The sequence below is a fragment of the Typopeltis vanoorti genome, chromosome 6 (assembly GCF_054136105.1).
Source record: "Typopeltis vanoorti isolate ZY-2024b chromosome 6, IOZ_Tvanoo_1.0, whole genome shotgun sequence".
Taxonomy (NCBI): domain Eukaryota; kingdom Metazoa; phylum Arthropoda; class Arachnida; order Uropygi; family Thelyphonidae; genus Typopeltis; species Typopeltis vanoorti.
The window spans coordinates 132,510,868-132,536,020 of NC_143554.1; the positions used below are offsets into that span (position 1 = coordinate 132,510,868).

General features: G+C 37.6%; 1 protein-coding gene across 7 annotated transcripts in view; it reads right to left on the reverse strand.

Annotated features, from left to right (window-relative positions):
* Positions 1-25,153, reverse strand: part of Rab3-GEF (Rab3 GDP-GTP exchange factor) — a 1,186,669-nt gene that overhangs the window by 610,699 nt on the left and 550,817 nt on the right. For all 7 annotated transcript variants that reach the window (XM_090394443.1, XM_090394448.1, XM_090394444.1 and 4 more), the window contains one exon: positions 326-498. In XM_090394443.1, coding sequence (XP_090250569.1) covers positions 326-498 — 173 coding nt within the window. The remainder of the gene's footprint in view (positions 1-325; positions 499-25,153) is intronic.

Below are 25,153 nucleotides of genomic sequence, written 5' to 3' on the forward strand. Positions count from 1 at the left end.
ATTTCCCTTCCTTTATTGATATTATCTATTTCAATAACTTGGATTTTCTGAATATGCTATGTACAAAACTATCGATATCTATTTATTATTAATCAAGTCAATATCTGATACAATAGACCAGATTTCATACTTAAACATATCACATTCATTTACTACTTTGGAAGACATCTTACTGAAAGCCTGACCATTAGTAAAATTTAAATGGGCATTTATCTAATGTAATTTTAGACTACCTTTCTTTAATCTTGATATGATCTTGTGTGCTTTAGTTAAATTTACATTTATTGAAAACAATCAATCTTAAAATCATTGAATCATAGTTTACCTCTGATTCAATACTTGTGATCCTTGAAAATAAGATGTTGCGTTTTGCATTAATGATGCTTCGAAACATATCTGATGCCTTCCCCTCATGTTCTGAACTTTCTGGAGATGGTGTAATATGTACATCAGTGTGGAGAGATGATTCGTGATATCTTTGGGGGCTGAGCTCTGATCCTTGAAGAAAAAAAACACACACTATGGATCGCAGCAAAAAAAAACTAACACATCAAATAATGCAAGTTTATTTTCTCTGACATGGTAATCTTGTAACCAGCACATGTTTAGAACACTGAATATAACAAGTGTAATTGCAGTCTACAAATTAAGGAATAAAAGCATAAATAATAAAAATTAATCATCAGAATTTTCAAAATTTTTGATTCCTAACATATTAACACTGGATACATTTTTTAAATTAATTAATTTTTTAAAAATTTTATTCTGATGTTGTTTATGATGTCAAGCTCTTTCCCAATCAACCACACATATATACCTAAGCCAGTCTATAAGTACAATGAATAAACATTATGTGCAACAAATCAAAATACACAAAAAATTCTGTAACCATACAATATAACTAGGACTATGTTCATTTATACATTGTCATCAACTAATTAATCTGATAATTACACTGGATTCATTTTGCTTAGGTATAATCAAATCAAAATATCTTTAAGTATAAGCAGTGTCTAACATTGATATTGCCTGTAGCAAAATTCCATAAAAATACTGACAAAAGTAGATAGAATAATAATGTGATTTTACTTAAATTAAGTAAAATCACATTATGAAGGTTTCTACTAATATTTACAGAATCTTCTTGTTTAATTTCTTTGAACATGAATCTCATCCAAATAAGGCTGTATGGTACAGTCTTATTTGGATGAGGCTGAACCATATCCTATCGCATATCCTATACCAAACCCTATCGCCTTATTGACATCAAGGTTATTTATTTCCTCAAATATTTATTTATTTCCTCCTGCTCACTCACAATTAAGCCATCCTCTCCTATGTTAGTTTTCTCATGATTTCACCCTGATGTGGATGAAACATCCTTATAAATTGATCATTATGGCTAGTCACAGTCCAGCTTATCACTTCATGATCACTCTCACCAACTGGAGGAAAGTGCAACCCCCCCCCCCCCCCCAAACAGCATTTGTACAACATTGTAGAACCTCAGAAAGCACTAGATGCCAACAGAGATCTCAGATTTCGAACCATGAATATACTTGAGTATTGCTCCTTCCTGCCAATGCTATTAGAGTATTAGAGGGCTAGGGATGAATCTTTCCTATTTTACTATTTCATTTTGTCTTATGCAGCAGGAGTCTGCCTCCCCTAGAAGGTGGAAATCCCAACCCACCTCGTCAACGTGGCATGAATTAGGAAACAAAATTTCCCAGATATGTGGAAATGGCCTCTGCAACCCTAGCACTTTTTTTTCTTGTAGTAACTCCACTCCAAAATGCTAATATGGTTGTTCCTTATAATACATCTCATGATGCATTGGTTGTCATGCAGAATAATAAGAGATGTGTTCAGGGTTTAGGCAGAGGGTCCTGTTTAAGAAGTATATTACAGTCTTCAACAAAAGTCAGTGAATGAAGAATACAGAAGGTATAGGATTAATCTTAGAGAGAAATTTTACATAGGCACATGGAATGTTTGGGAATTTGGGGTCTACAAATGGTTACTCTTGATATTGTCTGTAAAGAGATGGAAAGGTATAAAATTGACATCTGGGAATTACAGAGAAGGTCACTTCAAAAGACAGGATGGTAAGCTAGTTATTTATTCAGGAGGTGACTCAAAGCATCATAGAGTAGCTGTGATACTGAAGACAGTTCAGGCAAAAACCTTCTTGGTTATAATTTTGTTAATGACAGGATACTTTGTATTAGCCTTATGGCTCATCCTACCAATGTGTCAATCATGGTAGTTTATGCACCCCACGCAGATATGCCTGAGGAATAGTGAGTGAAAAATTCTATGAAAATTTACAGATTGTTTTGGAGTGCCTACCAAGGAGAGATGTACTTTACATCTCAGGGGACTTGAATGTAAAAGTGGCAAAGAGTATGAGAGTTAGGCTTGAGTAATACCCATGGTGAAAGACTGTTGGAATTTGTCCATGCTAAGAGATTAGTTATTACTAATACTTGTGTCCAGAAACACCTTTGACAGACCTATACATGGACATTTAGCACTGATAGGTAAAGGCACATGATTGATTACATACTAGTTCTCCAATGGAGGAAGACAAGCATCTCTGATGTGCATACTTGTCCTGAAACAAACTGTGGTACAGACCATTAGTAAGAGCAAAAGTAAGACTAAGACTCCAAAACTTTCTAAGTAAGGCACATCCTACTGGATAGGCATGTTAGAGTGATTCCTATTGGGATCACAGAAGAAACATTAACTCGGGTGGATGATTTTTTTTGGAGACTAGTAAGGAAAACTCACCAGAAATGCTTTGGAAAGCGGTCAGGATTATTATACAGGATACAGCCAAGAAGTATCTTGGCCCAATAAGAAGACCAAGAGACCAATGGATATCAGATTCAACGTGAGATCTAATCGAAAGAAGGCAGCTGGAAAAACAAAGAAAGAGACACAGGGACTGAAAAATATCTAAGAGATTGCACAGAAAAATCAGAAGGGCCATCAGGCAAGACAAGGAAAAGTTTTATACTAATAAATGTGAAGAGATAGTTCCAGATAATGAGGCATAATTATTAAAGGATGTTTCATTTAGTTTGTGACTTAAGCACAAATTTAAGCCCAAAAAAATGTGACTTTGAGGGAATATTGGATTTGTAAAAGAGAGAAGACAGCCTACACTTGAATGCATTTGGAATCACGAGTCTTGAAAAATTATTAATGGATATGTGACCTAACACAGAGGGTCAGGGAAACCGAATTCTGATGGGAGGAATCTTGAGAATATGCATGTAAGAGCAACAATGTTAGGTAACTGTGTTAATGATGGGAATGGTTATTATTATGGAAATTATTATGAAGAGAGAGAGAATGGTTCTGTGCTTGTCCAGTTATTAAATCAATTAAATCAAAGGAGCATTAGTGGTAATCACTCATCAGATCTCTAAACACATCAGAGTTTAATTTCTTTGCAAGCTATCAGATGCTTCTGCTGAACAATGGCTAACCATGTGTCAGCATCCACGCCCCATGTGTTTCTACGGTTCCTACGCATTCGGTATTTTTTTAGTAATGTATTGATTCATAATCAATGCTTGTTGTTTATTTATATTTGTATGTTCATCCAAACCCAGATGAAGCCACTAGTTTACGTGGCAAAACTAGTAGGTGACTAGTAGTATTAAATCTTTAGGACCAAAAAACTCAGTGCTAGTTATTTTTATTGCATTAGTTTTGTGGTAGAAAATAACATACTTATCATGCAAGTAACTCATTAAGTCTGTACACGAATGCTAGGAGTATCAGAAACAAAGGAGTAGAGTTTGTTGCCTTGGTTAATATATTGGGAGCTGATATCGTAGGCATTAGCAAGACCTGGCTATCAGAAGCAGACATACTAACTGATATCAAGTGCAAAGGGTACAATATTTTTAGGAAGGATAGACAGGATAAGAGAGGGGGGGGGGAGGTGCTGCTAATGATATCAGATGACTTGAATCCAGTTAGAGTTGAGACCTATGACTACAGTACTTGTAACAGTTTTTCATGTGGCTGGGAGTTGTTACAGACCTAATGGATCAGTTGCTAGTGACAAAGAAATGCATTACCAGATAAAAATGATTGGTGTGAAAAGAATAATCATAATGGGGGACTTTAACTGTCCAAACATTGATTGGGTATCTGTGAAATCACATGAGAAGAAGAAACTGAATTTATTGAACTGTTGTGAGACAACTTCTTCAAGCAGCATGTGACAGAAGGAACTCGTGGTCACAGAGTGTTAGACCTGATTATAGGGTCAGAGTTTGGTGACAGTGATCATGCACTACTCATATGGGAAGTGACTAAGTTTATGAATGTTCCATTCAGAAAAGACTACATGCAAGCAGGAAATTATGACCACCTGAGGAGTATAATAGGTTCTGCACCTTGGTAAAAGAGTGACAGAGTTAGAATGGTGAGTCTGTTGCTGTGGTATGACAGAGAGGAGTTTAGAAGGAGGGCCATAATCGCAAATGACATTATGCGCAGGTTATGCAGACGGTGTGGTGTGGTGTGGAATTCGTGGACGTGTGGAATGAGTTTGATGGGTGAAAGGATTTATACAAGTTGGATGGCCTGCATTTGAATGGATTTGGTGTGCAGAGACTGGAAAAAGTGTTGCTGAATGAAGTGAAAATGGATGTGCAGAACCAGGGAAACTAGAACTACCAAGGAGGGGGTGGAGTGGATATGCGGACATCAGTGAGACAGTTGAGTGTAAGAATGTATATAATGTACCCAAGCCAGTACTAAGGACAAAACATGGGAATGGGATATTTAGAATAACACATCAAGATAGGGGTGGGACAAAGGGATCACTGCATTTCATGTATACTAATGGAAGGAGTATTAGGAACAAGAAGGAAGAATTTTTGGCCTTGATTGGCTCTTCCTGGCCACAGGTTATTGGCATTAGTGAAACATAGCTGACAGAAGATGATATAGTTAGTGGGATAGAATGTGTAGGTTATAGTGTGTTTAGGAGGAACAGAGAAAATAAAATGGGGGGAGGGGTGTTATTGATGATAGCTGATGAACTGCAGCCAAAGAGAATTGAAGTTGTATCGCAGGATAGTGAAAAGAGCTCATTTGAGGCTATTCGGTGTGAGATTGAGACTGGTAGAATAAAATAAACAGTTGGGTGCTGCTATAGACCAGGTGATGGAATAGATGGTGGAGATAGTATGCATAAACAAATTGATGAAATGAGTGGAAGAGGGTAATTATTATGGAGGATTTCAACTCTGGTAACACTGACTGGAAGGAGGAGAGGACACATGTGAGGAAGGAAATGAATTTTATTCAATTATTAAGGGATAACTATCTGAGACAGCATGAAATTGAAAATACTAGGGGTGTGAGAGTCCTTGACCTGGTAATAGCATCTCAGAATTTGACTGCAATGAATATGACCATGTTTCCACCTATCGGTGAGAGTGATCATAAGATCTTGACCTGGAAGGTGGATAAAGGCGTGGAATTTTCGATTAAGACAGGGTATATGTGGAATTACCATGCTGGCAAGTATGACAAGCTTAGGAGATTGCTTGGATCAGTGCCATGGCATGTACAACTGCAAGGGCTGAATGTCGATAGAGCATGGGAAGTGGTCAAGGAGCATTTACAGGAGGTTATGGCTGATTGTATACCTAGGGCCCGAATAGTAAAACAAGTAGGGGTTAAATGGATGAATAACACCATTAAACTTGAGCTGCAAAAAAAGAAACAACTGTGGAGGGAATTTAAAGAAAGGGGTGACCTGCAGGCATACGAACGGTATAAAGTGCAGGCCAGAAGGGTAACGAGTGTGGTAAAAAAAGCAAAAGCGGATTATGAAAGGAAATTAGCTATGTAAGCTAAAGAGAATCCCAAACAGTTCTTTCAATATGCTGCAAGCAAGAAAAAAACTGTACATGGCAAAATGATTTTAAGGAATGACGATGGTAAGGAGGTCACTGAATCAGTTGATTTTTTTTTCACGATTCACTGAATCGTGAAAAAATGAAGGAACCATTAGTTTATACGGGAATTGTGATGAATGAAGTGGAGGTGAATAGTCTATTATAGAGCCTTAATGTGAATACATCTGTGGGATTGGATGGTATACCAGCACGTGTTTTGCGTGAAGCGGCTAAGGAATTATCAGTGGAGTTGACCATGTTGTTTAATCTGAGTCTCGGGTCTGGTTTAGTCCCAAAGATGTGGAAAGAGGGGAAAATAGTTTCATTGCATAAAGGAGGATCCAAGACTACAGTTGCAAATTACCGACCGATCAGCATATCAGGAGTCGTTGTCAAGGTCTTGGAGAAAGTAGTCAAGGGAAAAATGCAGGAATGGATTGATGAAAATGAGATACTGTACGGGGGACATCATGGATTTGTGAAGGGTAGATCATGCCTCAGTAACTTGCTCAAGTTTTATAACAAGGTGATGGGTGAACTGGATAAGGGTAATGGGTTTACAGTGATACTGCTGGACCTGGCAAAGGCATTTGACAGGATACCACATGGAATTCTAATCTGTAAACTACAACATATGGGAATGGATATAGGGTTGGTGAGATGGATAGGTGGGTGGTTGATGGAGAGATATCAAAGAGTAGTTTATTCACTAGGAGTAGAGTCCAAAAGACGGCCTGTGACTAGTGGTGTGCCGCAGGGTTCTGTTCTTGGACCACTGCTGTTTAATTTGTTCATTAACGATATAGGGAAGGATCTAAGATTAACAGTTCATTTGTTCGCTGATGATGCAAAGTTGGGTAGGGCGATAGTGAATGCACAAGATGTCAAAATCTTGCAGGATGACTTGGATAGATTGGAGTTCTGGGCTAAGGAGAATGGATGTCAATTTAATGTGACAAAATGTAAGGTTATGCATTTTGGGGTGAAAAGATTAGCAGCAGTATACCACATTGGTGGAACTGTACTCCAGGAGATTGATGAGGCCAGGGACTTGGGAGTGTTGGTGGATAGGGAGATGAAGTTTAGGGGGCACATTGCAAAAGTAGCTAAATCAGCTCATCAACTCACTTGGTTGTTGAAAAATACCTTGACAAGCAGAGACAAGCAAGTTATTGTACCTCTGTACCGAGCCTTGATAAGACCTCATCTCGACTACTGTGCCCAGATTTGATCACCTATGTTCCTTCTTGAAGGGGAGGAGGTGAAGAGGATCCAGAGACGAGTGAATAAGATGATGGCGGGTCTATGGAATGAACCATATGAGAACAGGTTGAAGAGTTGTGGGTTGTAGAAATTAGTTGATAGGAGGAAAAGGTGAGATATGATTGAGACATTCAAATTGCTAAAGGGTTTCTATAGGATTAATTCAGAGGATATTTTTGAGATCAGGACTGGTGGTGGGAGAACTAGGGGACACCTATGGAAGTTGGGCAAGAGTGTGGTTAGCAGGGGTGTTAGAGCTGGGTTCTTTACTTTTAGAGTGGTAAATGAGTGGAATAAGCTGCCAGAGTCTGTTGTGGGTGCTATGTCGGTGAGCGAGTTCAAGGCAAGGTATGATAGATACTGTGAGAATGTCGTATAGTTGTCTGAACACCTATGGAAGCTGGGCAAGAGTGTGGTTAGCAGGGGTGTTAGAGCTGGGTTCTTTACTTTTAGAGTGGTAAATGAGTGGAATAAGCTGCAGTCTGTTGTGGGTGCTAGGACGGTGAGTGAGTTCAAGGCAAGGTATGATAGATACTGTGAGAATGTCGTATAGTTGTGTGGACATGATGTTTAGGGCCTCCCTCAATGAGTCTAAGGACTACCTGGAGTCGTCTGTTATAATAATAATAATTAGTTGTTGGATGGGTAGGATATCGACAGTAGATGGGAAGCATTTAAAAAATACTTAAATGATGAAATATCAAAATGTGTCCTGAGAGTTTGAAGAATAAATATGGTAGGAGTCAAATGGATGTGTAATCTTATTAAGCAAGAGATTTGTAAGAAATAGATGATGTGGAAGGAATACTGTGTGCATAAGGATGATGTCCATTATGAAAATTATAAGCAGCAGGCGAGAATAGTCACAAACTGTTGTATGGAAAGCTAAGTCTGAGTATGAAAAAAAAACTGGCATCCAAAAGAATTCTATGAGTACGCTACAAGTAAAAAAAAGAATGAATTTGAAAGAATAATTCTATTGAATGTAGATGGTATGCAGGTGGCTGATGCAGGAACGATTGTTCAACTAATGAGTAGCCATTTTGCTAAAAGCTATCAACTTAGTATGCAACATTGAACTTGCTACTATCTCTTCACTGTATCAGGAAACTGAGGAGGGAGTACTAGAGCTGTTGCATAAACTGAATAAGAATTCTGCGATAGGAATTGATGGGATATCAGAACTATTAGTTTAATATCTTATGCAAGCAAGATTTTATTAAAGACCATTCTAAATCGGATTGAGGCTGAAGTTGAGGGAGAGATGCCTGAGGAACAAGCAGGTTTAAGAAAGGTAAGGTTACAAGAGAGCAGATCCGTTGCTTTAGACAGATCATAAAAAAGCATAAAGAATTTAGACTCCATATCATATTATGTTTCATAGATTACTCTAAAGCTTTGACTATGTTCAGCATGTGAAACTGTGGGAAGTAATGAAAAGAATGGGCTTCCTTAATGCACCATCAACTTGATAGCTAACTTATATGGGGAGCAAGAAGCCATGGTAAGAACAGGTGTTGGATTAACTGATTAGCTTCAGGTCAGAAAGGAAGTTAGGAAAGGATGTTTACTTTCTCCTCACTTGTTTAATACATATGCTGAGGACATCATGCATGTAGCATTGGATGAGCTCAAGACAGGAATTAGGATACGTGGTAGACTGATCAGTAATCTGAGGCATGCTGATGATACAGTACTCCTTTGTAATGACAAGGAGGAACAAGAACACATTCTTCATAAAATTAAATAGATCAGCAAGAACAGGACTTTAGCTCAATCCTACCAAGACAAAGATTATGGTTCTCAAAGGAAATGACAGAGAAGCTCCTGAAAAACAAATGTACCTTAATGGAGAAAGAATCGAGGAAGTCAGTAAGTTTGAGTACCTGGGATCCATTTATCAATGTGAAGAATTGCTGCTCAGAAGATATCAGAAGATGATAAGGAATGGATTAAACAATAGTCAGAGACTTGTCTAAAATCTGGAAGGATTGATCTATCTCCACAGGAATAAAGTTCAGGATTTTGGATTGCAACTGTTTTTTGAACAGCAACTTATGGATATGAAATTTGAAACCCAAAGAAGCCTGATTGGAAAAGGACAGCTGCTTATTAGAAGTGGTGTTACAGAAGACTGTTGAGGATATCATATACTGAAAGGCAGACAATCGAACAGGTGCTAGAAAGGATCAGTAGAACTTAAAGGCTCCTTAAGGACAGAAGAAAGTGGAAATACTCTGGAAACATTGAAAGGATGGAGGGAAGACTTCTCAGCACAGTAATAAAAGGTAAATTTCGTGGAAAAAGAGGTAGACTCAGGACACATTTTGCAGCAGATTTAAAAAACAAACCTAATCTTAATAAATATGGGTCTATTAAACTTCCCAAGATTTAATCTTTCAGTCTAATCTTTTCCACTTAATATTTTGTGCAGTTCTAATATTGTTTCTCTGATGATGTCTCAGCGACTGAAATTAAATACAGGATTGATTAAACATATTTATTTAGATGTGCTATATTTATTCCATTAAACCTTATGATTCAGGTGATATTGAGCTTTCTAACATAGAAAACACAGCAGGTTCATTGATTTCACTTCAAAGATCTGGAATGGACAATATGCAAAATGTACTAGTAGCTATAGGTATACTTTGACGGTGAATAGGATCCAACCACTGAAGTATGCATTCCCTTTGCAGAACAGTAAACTTGGTACCCATAATGATGCATTGCTGAATAAGTACATAATAAAGATGAAGCAAACAAAATCGATCCATGTCTCATTCTGTAGAAGATTGAGCGCAAAGGATATTCAATGTCCTTTTAAGTTCATGAATGTGGGAAATGAATATAAGTGAGTCTTAAGAACTTGGATTTTGTTCTTTATATTAAACTTGCCAAAATATTTTATATTCTTGTACAATCCCTTATCAAAGTGTAACCAAACAAAGTTTGCACGAGAAGTATTTTCACAACCAGGATACTTGTATAAAGAGGTGATTTCCTATCAGTTCGGTCTTAATATGCCATAATGCAAAGCACACTTCCTTTCAGACATACATAGCACTATGCTATGCTATGTTATGTTATGCTCTCGACACAGCATTATGCTATGCATTATGAGAGGCCACAATCCAGAATGCTTTGACTTTTATTGAGGTCTCATTAGTGGAAGCTAGACCAATACTCAAATAAGGTTGAAATCAGGTGAGGTGGTAGTGTCTAGTAGTAGAGTCTCATAATTCATAGCATTATGCACATCCGGAAGGAAGTGTAGCATAGTCATGAAAATACTTCATATATAAACTTTGTTTGCTTTCACTTGGATAAAGGATTAAAGAAGAATATATTTCTTGGGAAGTTTAATTTCATTTTTAATCAAGTGAAAAAAATTCCATAGTAGTTGTCCTATACATAACTCTGATTCTGGATGAAAAATACATTTCTGGCAGAAATTTACACAGACACTTTTTGCTGCTGAAAACTTGAACTGACTGCAAGAGCACGCTAGAGATTTGATTAATTACTTATTGCAACTGTTTTTCAATAACCCTCATATTACAAGAATATTGTGAAGTTATCAACATATATAGTAATGCTTATTGTGAAAGGAAACTGTTCAATGATTGAGTTCACTTTGACAGCAAAGAGTGTCACACTTAAGAAAAAGACTTGGGGAACATCCTCTTCTTGGCAAAATGGCTGGGATAAAGTGTTCCCCACTCAGAAGGTTCAATGAGAGAAACTTTGTTATACAAGAAGAAATCTTCTGAGACTAAGATTATAGACGTTTTTAATATGCCATACTGAAGGTTGTGTCATAAGATTCTTCCACGTCAGAGAACACTGAAACCTCAATTCAGGAATGCATTTTTAAACGTATCAAATGGTCCAACATTGAATAATGTCTATGAAAGTCACACTGTGTTTGAGAGAAGATCATTGGTTACTAAATACCAGAGAAGTCTGGCATTTTCTCTGATATCTTATAAACATAACTGGTTGCAGCAACAGATTGATGGGTTATATGTGTTAGAACTGTTCATGGTTTTGGAGATGGCAATGACAACTGAGTTATGTGATGAATCCAGAAACTCCTTGTCAGTTATGTATTCTGTTCTGCAGTAAGAGAATCAGCCACACTGAAGATTGCAGAAAATGTTTTATGATCTCATAAAAGATATCCTCCGGCCTACAGCACTGCATGGCTCTTCCTCAATTGTAAAAAAGATAAGCCACTGTATCTCTTACATCAAAGATTTAGGAGAACAGGAAACTGCTGCTGAGATTCGAGCAAAGATTTCCCAAATGGTCTACAATGGCTTTGGGTTCAGTAACAACACATCCATTATGTTACAGGGTATACAGTTGGTGTGTCCTATGTCTCCCCATCATTTTTTCCAATCTTATGTCAAACACCTAAGCACTGATTATAACTGATAAAAGATGAAAACCTGATCCATGATCTTTTTTGACTCTGATATTTAACATGATGTGCTTTGTCCCTGCACATTTAAAAGTATGAAATTTGATGTGGTAAGGTATCTGCAACATATATCCTATGCTTTGTCTTAACGGGTTTTTTTTTTTGCCTGCTTGGCGCTCTGAGTGTCAACAAGATAAGAGTGGAAACGGAGATGATGTTTTTGAAATTGCAGTTGTTTCTTCCTGGACAATCAATCTGTAACATACATCATTGTGTCATTGATGTATACTTGACTGATTGCTTCAGCATTAAATTTTACAAGTGGGGGGGGGGAGGAAAAAAGATTCCAGTTATGAGAGATGTTCTCTTTGACATTCCCCATGAAGAGCAGAAGAATGACAGGAGAACAAATGGTAAGATCTACTGCAGAATATGAATGAGTAGGCATATGGAAGATGCATTCATTATTAAGAAGGAGATGTCATTATTATCAAGCATATGTTCAACAATATATCCTCGTCTATTTGTGTTGGCACTCCCCCCCCCCCCCCTCCAAAGAGTGTTGAGTGCATTAAAATCACCCATTAGAAGTATAAGCTGAGCAGTTGCCATTTATATAAGATTATCTATACGGATCTAACTCAGAATCTGGTGGTAAATAAATGGAACATATCATAAGAACATCAGTGAAATACCTTAAGATGAGATCCTTCACTGGGTTTCAAATATGATTCCTGTAACCAGAAACAGATGGATTGTATTTCTGCAGCAGAACACTGACATCATCAACATTTTGCTGGAATCTAGGACTGATCCACTGAAAGAATTTACCTATTATTTTGTTTGGCTTTGCAGACTTGTGCTTTTACAGAAATGTCTGTCAATTCATTGTAGGAAGTATGAATGGACAGTGTTCATCTCTACCTCTGAAAATATAATATATCATCTGATGTGGCAAGTCATTGGTTCGGTTTAGTTTACTTTTAATGAATATAGAACTATCCATTTTTTTCTGTTGAGATGTCTGGTTGTTTGTCTTTCAGTGATCCTTTTTTTCCATTCCTTGAAAAGTGGGTTCTTATGGAATAGGATCATTTCAGGAGTGAGACTGTAATAGGCCAGGCAAATGATGCATTCCACAGAGAAGCACTTGTAGTCAAAGTTCAGTATGCTGAAATTATCAGGTGGTGGAATAGTCATAGGTGTTTAAGTCACTTCTGATATTTTCTTAACTTCTGATATTTTTTGATTTCAATAGTGCGATGGCTAGTTTCCTCTTGGCAACTTGATATATTTGTTCTGTTTTTATATTTTGTATTTCTTTTTCTTCTTTCAACATTTAGCATGCATGGTAATAAGCTGTATGTTCTCTCTGACAGTCCACACATTTAGATTTCTTTGCAGAGCAAGATTTATTATCCGACTCTTTACTACCACACATTGGGCACAGGTGGGAGAATAAAAACAGCGAGTGTGAGCATGATCATATTTCTGACATTTAATGATTTGATGTAAAGTATAAAAGGACAACTGAAATATCTTGCTTTTACTAAAGTTGGAGATTTGAGTGTATCAAAAGTAAGGATGATGTTCCTGGTCAGTGCCAGTGGCCATACCTATGTATCATGATGTGCTTCATATCTGTCACTCCTTGATTTTGTGCTCAGAACATATATCCTCATTTGGAACATCAAGAAAATCCCATTCTGATATCACACCTCTAGAATAGTTAAGTATTTTATGAGGGTTGTCATTGTTCTCCTTGTGATATTGTTCTCAGTAGTTTTTCTGAGTGTTGCTTGATATGATGTTTTGACAAGAATAATCTGTGTAAAATATCACTGGAATGAGCTTTTTAACGGCGCTGTTATTATCCCAATACAGTCAAAGACTCATCATGGAAGATCCCTTTGACATACACACAGATCACTATACCATGCTTTAAATAATTCAAATTCTCTGCAGACATCACTCTCAGGCAATGCATTCTAATCAACTCTCCATGCAAAGAATCTGCTTGTTGTTCCCTCACTCATGCACTCCATATACAGCTTCCAGAGATGACCTTTTTTCTCCCTTATATCTCCCATCATTTTATAAAAATCCTCTTCAGCATTAATCTTATAACAATCCTTTACCAATTTATACATCTCAATCAAATCATCCCTCTTCCTCCAATCCACTAGATTCTGCAATTTGCATCTTTCCAATCTTTCTTCATAGTCAATAACCACCAGACCTTTCCAATATCTCTTCATTCTTTTGAAAGAAGCCTTATACAGTGGAACCAGAATCGTCTTACTTCTACAAGTCAGTATACTCAGCTTCACTGCTAGAATAAATTGTGCTGTCCTCACAATTTTGGCCATGTGTCCTCTAAATTTTAGATCCTTATCCACCATCACCTCAAGATCTCTGATTTCCTCCACCTCCAACAATATATCCTAACCAAGAGTAAATCTTACATCCCGTCTTTGTTTTCCAAATTTTAAACCACTACATTTTGCAACATTGGTCTATTCTCCCACTCCTGTGTCCATTCACACAGCCTATTCAAGACTATTACAATTCTTATAAGGCCACAACACCTGCTCTACTCATAGTTCTTTTCAACTTTCGGTCATCTGCAAATAACTGAATATCCCCATTCAAATCCTCCCAAATATCATTAACATACAAGTTAAACAGCAAAGGCCCTAAAATAGACTGCTGAGGCACACCACCTTGACTTTCCTCTTCCTCCTCCATACACAACTTGTTGACACTATCAGATAACCAACCTCCAATCTAATGCACTAGTCTAATATCCAACCCCACCTGCTCTACTTTGACTATCAACTTATTATGTCATAATCTAATAAAAGCCTTTGCAAAATCTAAGTATACTACTGTGTATCCATCTCCTTTGTTAAATGAAGCTGTCACCTTATTGTAATAAGCAAGTAGATTACTAAAACATGACTCCCCTTTAGTAAATCCATGCTGTCCATCAAAGATAATACCACTGTTGTCAACCCAATTCTGGATCCTAGTTCTCACTAGTCTCTCCAACACTTTAACCACAATAAGTGACACACAGATTAGTCTACAGTTTGATGCTAGAGTTCTGTCACCTACCTTATGAAGCAGTAGCACCTTTCCTTCATTCAACTCTTTCAGAACGCAAACCAATATAAAACTCATATTAAACAAATATGGCAAAGGTTGTCAACTTCCTGGCACATTCCTTCAAAACACATGGTGATACATCATCAAGTCCCACAGCCTTATTAACATAAAGTTTGCTCGATTCCCCCATATACCTCATGCTCACTGACAGTCAGCCTCTCTTCCTTCTTTTCCACTGCTTTCAACTCCTTGATGTCACATCTGCAAGGATGAAACACCTTTATGAACACCTTTATTTATATTGCTTTGATAGTCTTACCAACCAAATCACCCTCCTTGCCTGTTCTTTATACTTCTCATGAAAATTATTATTACCATTCAACTTATGCTAACTCCATAATATATTCTTTCTCTGTACTGCATGCTTAATCTCTTCATTCATCCATTTCATACCAACCTTACTTATCCTTCTGACCTTGGAATATATTTTGACATTGCTTCTACTAGAGAGTTCTTGAATAGCACCCAAACAGCTCTGATCTCCTTTCCAGCTGACTCCACATTCCATGCTACAACTGTATGCTATCTCCTGAGCCTCTCATAATCACAAGCCTTGTAGTTCTACATATACCCTTTCCTCACAGAAGTCTTCACATGGCTGGCATCCACCCTGGCAATCACTTCATCATCATCACTCTCACCAACTGGAGGAAGATTTGACACTTCATTTATAATAACATGTACAGATGACATGATCATATCCAAGACCCTCAATCCTTGTATGCCCTGCATTACATACCATCTGAGGTAGTTATCTCTCAAAAACTTCAGAAATTCATTTTTTTTACTTCCAGTTGCTATCACATTATGAGATAGCAACTGGAATCACCCATAATGATCACCCTTTTCCTATTTGCTTTGTGAAACTGCTTATACATTTCATGGTCACTACCCCTCAACATTACCAGGCCTACAGCAAAATCTGACTAAGAATTTCATATTTAATTCCATTCACCTCTATCTCACACTGAACTGCCTCAAAACAATTAACATCCCCCTTTTATCTTGCCGGCCTGATTGGCTGAGTGGTTGGAGTATCTGCTCTCCAGACAAAAGGCCGCGGGTCCGAATCCCGCTGTGGGCATGGATGTTTGTGATTGTCTGTGAAATTACTACTGGTGGACAGGAGATGCCATTAGTGTAGATCAGTGTTTCTCAAAGCGTGGTGTGTGAAAGTTCTTCAGGGGATACGTGGCAATTTTCGGCTTAACGGCTATGCATCATTATGCTATGGTATAATGATGCATAGCCATCAAGCAAAACCATATTCTGCCGGTGCAACATATGGTTTTGCTTGACACTATCCCATCATGAACATGTTAAAACTAAGAAATATATAGTGAATGTGTTTCAGATATTATGGAATTCGGTTGAAGAGAATTAGCATTTCAACTCAACCGTTGAAATGCTAATTTGTCTTTGGTTCGTGTGATCTTTTGTTAATACCACACCAATCATATGCACTTCATAGCTGCTCTATGTATCTCAAGTCTTGTAAATTACTGGTAATTTTTGCTTGTAATAATGGGAAAGAAGATGAAGCTATTTGGGTAGATGACTTTGACGATGTACACAAGGAAACTGTTCTCGATGCCAAAAGTAGTGATAGCGAGCAGGAGCTTCTTGGTAAGTCACACCATTTTCAGTTTTTTCCTGAAAACTTTAGTTTCTGAAAATCCCAGCATATATCTCACACCATGATTTTTTAGCTTTAATTTTGGGAAAAAAAGTGCAAGTTATATTCGAGTAAATACGTTAATTTTTTAACATATTTACTCATTCTTAAATTCTTAAGTATGGATCATCGGCTAAAGATTGGATTTATAAAACCCACAAAAGAGAGCAATATAGCAAATACAAGCAGCTGTAAGCAACAAGAAAACATTGATATTGCATCTGGATCAAATGTAATTGATAAGGGTGTGTCGTCTGACATCTCTAGAGAACCAACTAAGAAGATGAAAAATCTTTGTATGATATGAATTACTTGAAATGTGGATTTTCATGGACGGGAAATGAAGAGGAACCTATTCCAAATTTTGTTCTATTAAGAAAAAAATCATATTTTTTGTTTACATGAACATATAAATTCAAATAAAATAGACATTTACAATGAAATATACTTTATTTATTTATTATTTGATAAGGGGGTGCTTGGTAATAATGAAAATTTAAGAAAGGGTATGTGGATATCTGAAGTTTGAGAAACACTGGTGTAGATGATGTGGTTCACTGTAGTTGGTGAATTGAGTGGTGGAGACGGAGAGTTGTAGAGTGGGTGCCCTCCCTCGATGAGCCACTGGACTCCTTGGAGGTGTCATGTAATAAAATAATAATAATAATCTCTACCTTGTATGGATATAACTCGTTTTCTATCATCAATGGCACTCCGCCTCCCTTTTTACACTTTTTGGCTTCATGAAAAATAACATACCCTTCCATCTCTATTCTTGTAAGAATGTCATCCTCAGCCAACCATAGCTCACTTATTCCACGATTTTTGGAGTGAATGAACTCAATCAATGCAACCATTTCATTTTCCTTGTTTCTGATTCTTCAAGCATTCATATACAAACATAATAGCTCATTCCTAGATCAATAACAAGTTTCACTGATACAACTTACTAGATGTGACTTCTCCATACCTCCCTCAAGCAATTTCTTTTTCTCCTTACTCATCCCAGAAACATCTTCATATATATATTCTCCCTACATCCTAGGCTAAGCCATTCCCTTGTTTACACACTCATTCATCTCCTCTTTGCACATCAACTTTTCTTGCTTTGTGTTCCCTTGTTTGTCTTGCATCTCCCTGTTTCCTTTTTTTGTCTTGCTCACTTGTTCTCTCATTCTCTATATTCAATCAACCAACTTCTTCATTCATAAGCACAACCTCAATCATTCAGATTCATTCTTTGCATTCGTTATCTTCCTTTCAGCAGCAATCTCACCAAATGACTTAAACCAATACCATTCAAATGTAGGAATTACTTTTATACAATTTAATTCATTCTTCAAACTCATTTCACACATTAACAAACTGCACTTCTTTGTATTCACACATTTCCACTAACGTATCATTCATATTCCTTGATCTCCACCTCATCTCATCACTGTCATATCTGGGCAGCACACACACTGTCTACCTTTCCCATCATGCAATCGATTTTTCTCTGTCTCAACAACCTCCTGATATCCAGTGTTGCATTCTTCTTGTTCTCGGTCAACTCATTTGTTCTTACCAACACTACCAACGCTTTTGCTTGCTTACTCCTCATATCTAACACGTCAATCACTTTATTCATTTTTACCTCCTGGAAAATAAACCTTCTGCATCTTCACGTCTAACATACCTGTAATAATCAAATTCCCATACAATGCCACTCACAAGTCTCGCATTACCTGTTTCATCATTCGTTCCATCTTCTCTCCTCTATACATATTTACAATTTTCTTCATTTCACTCTGCATTCACTTCATCTCTTTCCTCATCTTCACCAACTCAGCAATTTGAATATTGTATTGTTCTTTTGGTATCATTTACTCTGCAATATATTGTCAGTCACATAAGCTTGTTTGCAGTCAAGCCCACTTGCTATCTTACCATTAATTGCTTTGGGAGATCCTGATAATCCTTATAAACGCTATCTGAATAAAAAAGGATGACATATTTCTATTGATTTTTCAGATTACATGGATAATGAGAAACAATGGTATATTTATATGTGTATTAGATATCTTCTGTTTCTTATTTCTGTTGTCAAATGATGCATCTGCAGTATCTACACTTGGTTGGGACTTTGTGAACATCCCTAAATAATTTGAGAATGAGAGATTCAATCTCAAGGAATTTTTTTGTAAATTGCAAGATCTTCCACTCCATGATGAAGCCACACATGGACACTTGCTATCTGGTAAACAATAAATGCACTCAGAAGTGGAATGCCAAGGTGATCTGGGATAATTTTGCTACAAAGTTATATTAGCATTGCAGTAAGCCTTGAGCTCTTATTGTAAAGCCACCGACTCTTGAAGAGTTTCGTAGATGACTGACCCTGATGAAGCCATCCAAGACTACATGACTTGCCAAAACAGGTGTCGGAATAATGCAATACTACCAGGACCCCTTATGCAGATATTCAACGTATGACAAACACACTTGGAAGGTGATGGATCTCAGGAATGGTGGGATGGAAGCCAGGATAGTAAAACAGACGCAGAAAAAAATAGAAAACAGAGTATGGGGGGGAAAAAAGGAAAGAAAAATACAGTAACTATAACTTGCACAGATTTAAGAGCCTTTGGTTATCTCCACTATGACACTTTTAGTAATTTATTTTTGTTATGTTATTTTATAAAAAATGTTATTTTTTTAATTATAAGTGTTAGTGACCATTGTTACATTACTTGAGCTACAGTGGTGTTTTTTTGAAAATTCTTCTGTCACTTGTATTGCATTATTCAATTGTAATCAAGACAGTATGATATAAATTTCAAAAATTTGCATCAATTAAACATTTTATCAATGTAAATTATATAACCTGTCTCTAATTTCTTTGCAAGTATGTCTACTTATGTACTTATTCCTAGTGAGATAGTAGCACACGAAGCTAATTACCTGGGTGGTTGCCAGCAGTGTGAGAAAAGGGTATATGTGGAACTACAAGGGGGATTGATTGTGAAGAGCTCAGGAGACAGCTTGTGGGTGTAGCATGGAATGAGGAGTTAGCTGGAAAAGAGATCAATGCAGTTTGGGGAATTTTCAAAAGCTATCTAGTAGATGTAATGTCTAAATGAATTCCAAGGGTGAGAAGGTTAAATAAGGTAGGTGTGAGATGGATGAATAAAGAGATTAAGCATGCGATACAGAGAAAAAGGGCATTATGAAGGCAGCATAAGAGAAGTGGAACTACCAGGCAAGGGGGGGGGGGGTGATTTGATTGGTGAGTGTAGCTAAAGTGAGATATGAACAGCAGTTAGCTAATGAAGCCAAAAAGAATCCTAAGGAGTTCTTTCGATATGTAGCCAGAAAAAGAAAGAAAGATTATGGAAGGATGGCATTGATTGCAGAAAATGGTAGAAAGAGAGCTGTTGCAGAATGTGTGGTGGAGATACTTAATGAGCAGTTCATAAAGGTCTTTCAATATTGTGAATGTGACTTCACGGAGAGAACAGTTGAGGATGGGGAGGAGAGACTGACTGTAAGTGAGCAAGAGGTATATGGGGAGTTGAGCAAACTAGATGTTAATAAGGCTGTGGGACTTGATAATATATCACCACGTATTCTGAAGGAATGTGCCAGGGAGTTGAAACCTGCCTTGATATATATTTTTAATATGAGTCTTGCACTCGGTCAAGTTCCTAAGGAGTGGAAAGAGGGCAGATTGTGCCACTTCATAAAGGAGGTGATCGAACTCAAGCATCAAACTATAGGCCTATCTGTGTGTCAGGTGTTGTGGTTAAGTTGTTGGAGAAGCTTGTGAGAACTAGGATCCTAAATTAGGTTGACAACAATGGTATTATATTTGATGGACAGCATGGATTTGCTAAATGGAGGTCATGTTTTAGTAATCTACTTACATATTACAATAATTGCTCCTTTGGACAGAGGAGAAGGATACAGAGTAATATACTTAGATTTTGCAAAGACTTTTGATAGATTGCCTCATGATAAGTTGACAGTCAAACTACAGCAGATAGGGTTAGATTAGATTAGTGAACTGGATTGGAGACTGGCTAACTGATAGGTATCAACAAGTTGTGAATGGGGGAGCGATATCCAGGAAAAGGAAAGTCACTAGTGGAGTTCCTTAGGGGTCTGTTTTAGGGCCATTACTGTTTAACTTGTATATTAATGATGTTGGTGAAGATCTGGATGGAGATATTCAGTTGTTTTCAGATGATGCAAAGTTGGGACAAACCATGAAGAGTAAAGAAGATGTTGTGGCCTTACAAGAAGACTTGAATAAATTGAGTGATTAGGCATGAAAATGTGAGTTCAATGTTGCAAAATGTAAGGATTATTTGGAAAACAAAAAATGGGATGCAGAATTTATGCTTGGTGAGGATATATTGTTGGAGGTGGAGGAAATAAGAGATATGGGGGTGATAGTGGATAAGGATCTGAAATTTAGGGGACACATAGCCAAAATTGTGAAGACTACACAAAGGCTTCTGGGAATGATGCAGAGGACACTGACGTGTAGAAGTAGGGAGATTCTTATTCCATTGTATAAGGCTTTGATTAGGCCACATATGGACTATTGTGTCCAGATTTGTTTACCCGGTTTTCAGAAGGACAAAGAGATGTTGGAGAGAGTCCAAAGGCGACTGACTAAGGTAGTTTCTAACCTCTGGAATGTCAAGTATGAGGAAAGATTGAGAAAATGTAATTTGCAGAGTCTGGTGGACAGGAGGAAGAGGGGAAGATATGATAGAGCCCTATAAGTTAGTAAGGGGTTGTTATAGGATCAATGCTGGAGACGTTCTACAGAGAATAGTGGGAGATCGGGGAGAACCAGAGGTCATCCCTGGAAACTGTATAAAGAGGGTGTGAGTAGGAGAGTGAGAAGCAGGTTTTTTTCGTGCAGAGTTGTAAATGATCAGAATGCCTTGCCTGAGAGTGTGGTGTCTGCAAATAGTTTAAGTGGTTATCAGCATGGGTTTTGTTAAGGGTTAGATCATGTTTTACTAACGTACTTATGTACTATAACATGGTGATAAATACCTTGGATACAGGGTGATGCATATACAGCAGTGTGCTTGGATTTTGCAAAAGCTTTTGATAGATTGCGACATGACAAACTGATAATTAAACTGAAACAGATGGGATTGGATGACAGACTTCTGAGTACAGTCACTAGTAGTGTACCGTAGGGGTCAGTTTTCATGAGGAGTAGTTAAACCCATCACAATATCATGTTTAATTTGTATGTTCATGATACTGTGATGGGTTTAACTAGTGCTATGCAGTTGTTTGCAGATGATGCAAAACTGAGTAGGCAATGCAGATGCAAGGTATACACTTGGTGGAGAAACTTTGTAGGAAGCAGAGAAGATGAGAGATCTAGGAGATGGTAGACAAGGACTGAAAGCTTTCAGTGTCAGAAATTATATCTATATTCTAAATAGTATTAAACATTTATACTCTAATGACAGTGAATGGCTGTCCAGTGGAATATCATGAAAGTACCTAATGAAAAGACAAAAGAAATTGAACATTTGTGAAACACTGACTGGATTGTATCTGTGTGAGAAGGATCGTGAATTAATCATAATGTCATAATCATAAACTTTGAGAAAGGGAGCCAATCAAAATTGTGGATATTCAAAACCAAGAAAGATGTCTTCAATGTTGGGATGGATTGAATGAAATCAAACTCTGAAGATAAGAAATCAAAAGAGGTCAGAATGATTTTCGGAATTGGGAGAATGGCAGAGACAGTGGGCTATAGGTGATGTAAATTTGAGATTCAGTAGTTTTATTTTTTAGTTTAACCATAAAAATACTACAGTTATTTAGGTTAACATTCATATTTAATGTTTTAAAAGGTAAAGAGAAAAAGACAAGGAGGAACATGCAGTAGGAGAAAATGGACTCTTGGACGTATTTCCTATACAGAGAACATCCAGTCTCCAAACCATAATGTAACCTTGACAATGTCCCCCCCCTCCCTTCACTCACAAGTATATCATTACACAGACTCTCACAAGGCATGACTGACAGTGTCAGTTGATCAGAAAACTTCCTGAAATACATTAGCAGCTAGTTAACTCCTGTGCACTAAATCTCAACCAGCCTGTGGAACTGCTTTATAGCTGTAGCTTTAAAGAGGGTGGAGGTTCTGGATCTCTGCAGTATGTTTGGCATGCCCTGGATGGAGCATTCCAAACATACTGTAGTGCATGTTGTTCCTTCTACATGTAGTGAGGGTGTAGACAGTTGGGGGGGGGGGTGCAGAAACTGGAACCCTTGCTCTACAAACTAAACACAGAACATGGAGACAACTATTTTCAGATCTCCAATAAACAAGGTGGTGGTATATTACACTGGGCAATGAAAGTCACCAGATACCATCTAGTAGGTCCAGTTGGTAGACCATCTAGAATACCTCCAACTAAGAAGGTGTTCCCCTAGCAGCAGGAATACACTCTATTGCAAGAGCCCCATAATGAGGCCTGTTCCATAATGGAATCGACCTCACCAGGAGAGGGTAGGGTTGACATGATTGGGAGAGGCTGCATATTTACATCACTGACCCATAGTGGCTCAAGTATTCCCCTCTTTCCACTCCCTTTCAAAGGGAGTGGAAAGAGGGCAATTAATTCCCCTTGTATAAGGGAGAATCTAAGGCTGCAGTAGCAAATTATAGACCAATCAGCATCTCAGGAGTGGTGGTAAAAGTACAGGAAAATTTGATCAAAAAGAATGGCTTTGTTAAGAGTCAGCCATGCCTTAGTAATTTACTAACTTTTTATAATAGAGTGACAGCTGAGTTGAATAAAGGAAATGCTATATGATGATTCTGCTGGATTTTGATAAGCATTTAACAGAATACCACATGGAACTCTGTTACACAAATTAGAAAAAATGGGGATAGATATGACACTGGTTATGTGGATAAGAGAGTGGCTCCTGGAGGAGCAGAATCCAGGTAAAAGCAGGTAGTGGTGTGTTGTAAGGTTCAGTGATAGGACTACTACTGTTTAATTTGTACATAAGTGATATAGGAATGATATAGAGGTGCTTAAGGGTCAAAGCTGTATAACTGAGAGGAGACCTCCATATAGCCTTTAAAGAAATGCGGAGAACCGACCAGGGCTTCTGACCTAAGGTCCAATCCTCACCTTCTCGTGGTGCACCCTGTTGGGTATCTACTTGGATACTGAACGAACGAGGATGGGCTGGCAATTTGGGATTTAGCCAACCAAATTGTATTCTTATTGGTTAAACCAAAATATAGAATGATGGTACAACATGACAAAATTTCATACCGGCTGGGGCATCGCCCGGTTAAACAAGGCCCCCGTTGTTTTCGCCAGGGAACCAGGGCAAACACCGAAAAGTCAGCTACTGGAACAAATCTGAAAACAAACCCCAACTGAACATCACCACAGTTAAAGATCGGTACTATCAATGTAAGAAGCCTGAATGGCAAAGAAATGGAGCTAGCTGAGGAATGAGATAAGTACCAGATCGACATAATAGGGTGACTGAAACAAAAAAGACAAAAGCTGGTGAGATCTTTCTGAGCAATAAATACAAAATGTTATATTCAGGCAATGACAATCTAGGAAAAGAAGGAGTAGCCATAGTATTCAACACAAAATACGAGGCTAATCTTCTTGAATGGCAGTCAGTCATAAGTAGAGTAATGTGGGCAAATATGAGAATGGGGAACTGGACAATGAGACTTATTTGTGCATATGGTCCCACAGAAGGTTCTACTAAGGTAGAAGTGGAGGAATTTTTTGAAGTTTTAGAAAAAGCAACTGACACAATGAAAAATGAAAAGTTGGTCCTTGTTGGGGATCTAAATAGCAGAGTAGGAAATGATTGTCAGACATACAAAAATATTTTGGGAAAATTTGGAGAAAAGAGCAAAGCTAATAATAATGGCAAACATCTGTTGGATTTCTGCTCAGGACATGGACTGGTTATTACTAACACCATGTTCCAACATAGAAATGTGCACAAATTCACATGGAGAGAAGAGGCTAGGAATAAGAAAAGTCTCATTGACTATGTTATTGTTGATAGTGATGTTTTCTCCCTGGTGCAGGACACCAGAGTGTACAGAGGATTTGAAATTGGAAGTGATCACTATTTAGTCTTGAGCAGGATAAAATTGAATTTCATATTGAAAAGAAGAACATGTAAGAAAATTTTAAAGCGAATAAAAGTTCAGCAGCTCTCAGATATGAACTGTAGACTAAAATACACAAAGATTATTGAAAAAAAAATGAAAGAGTTTGGGAACAGGAATCAAACCTTGGAGTTTCAGTGGCAATCTCTGAAGAAAACATTGATTGATTCTGCCAGAGAGGCATGTGGTGAGGTTGTCTGTAAGGATAAAAAAATCAGAACTCCATGGTGGACACAGGAAGTTAAAGAGGTAGTGAGGGAAAAGAAAAAAGCATATCAAAATTTCCTGTCAAATAAGTCAGCTTGTGCTCTTAGAGAATATAGAGACAAATGCAAGAATGCTAAACGCTGTGTAAAATTAGCTAAACAAAAGTCATGGGAGGACTTTGGCAAGAACATAGGAAATAAATATCAAGAAGGTGGCAAAATATTCTGGAGGTTGTTGAAGAAGCTTAGGAATGGAGGAAAGAGTGCTGTAAAAGGAGTTAGAGATGA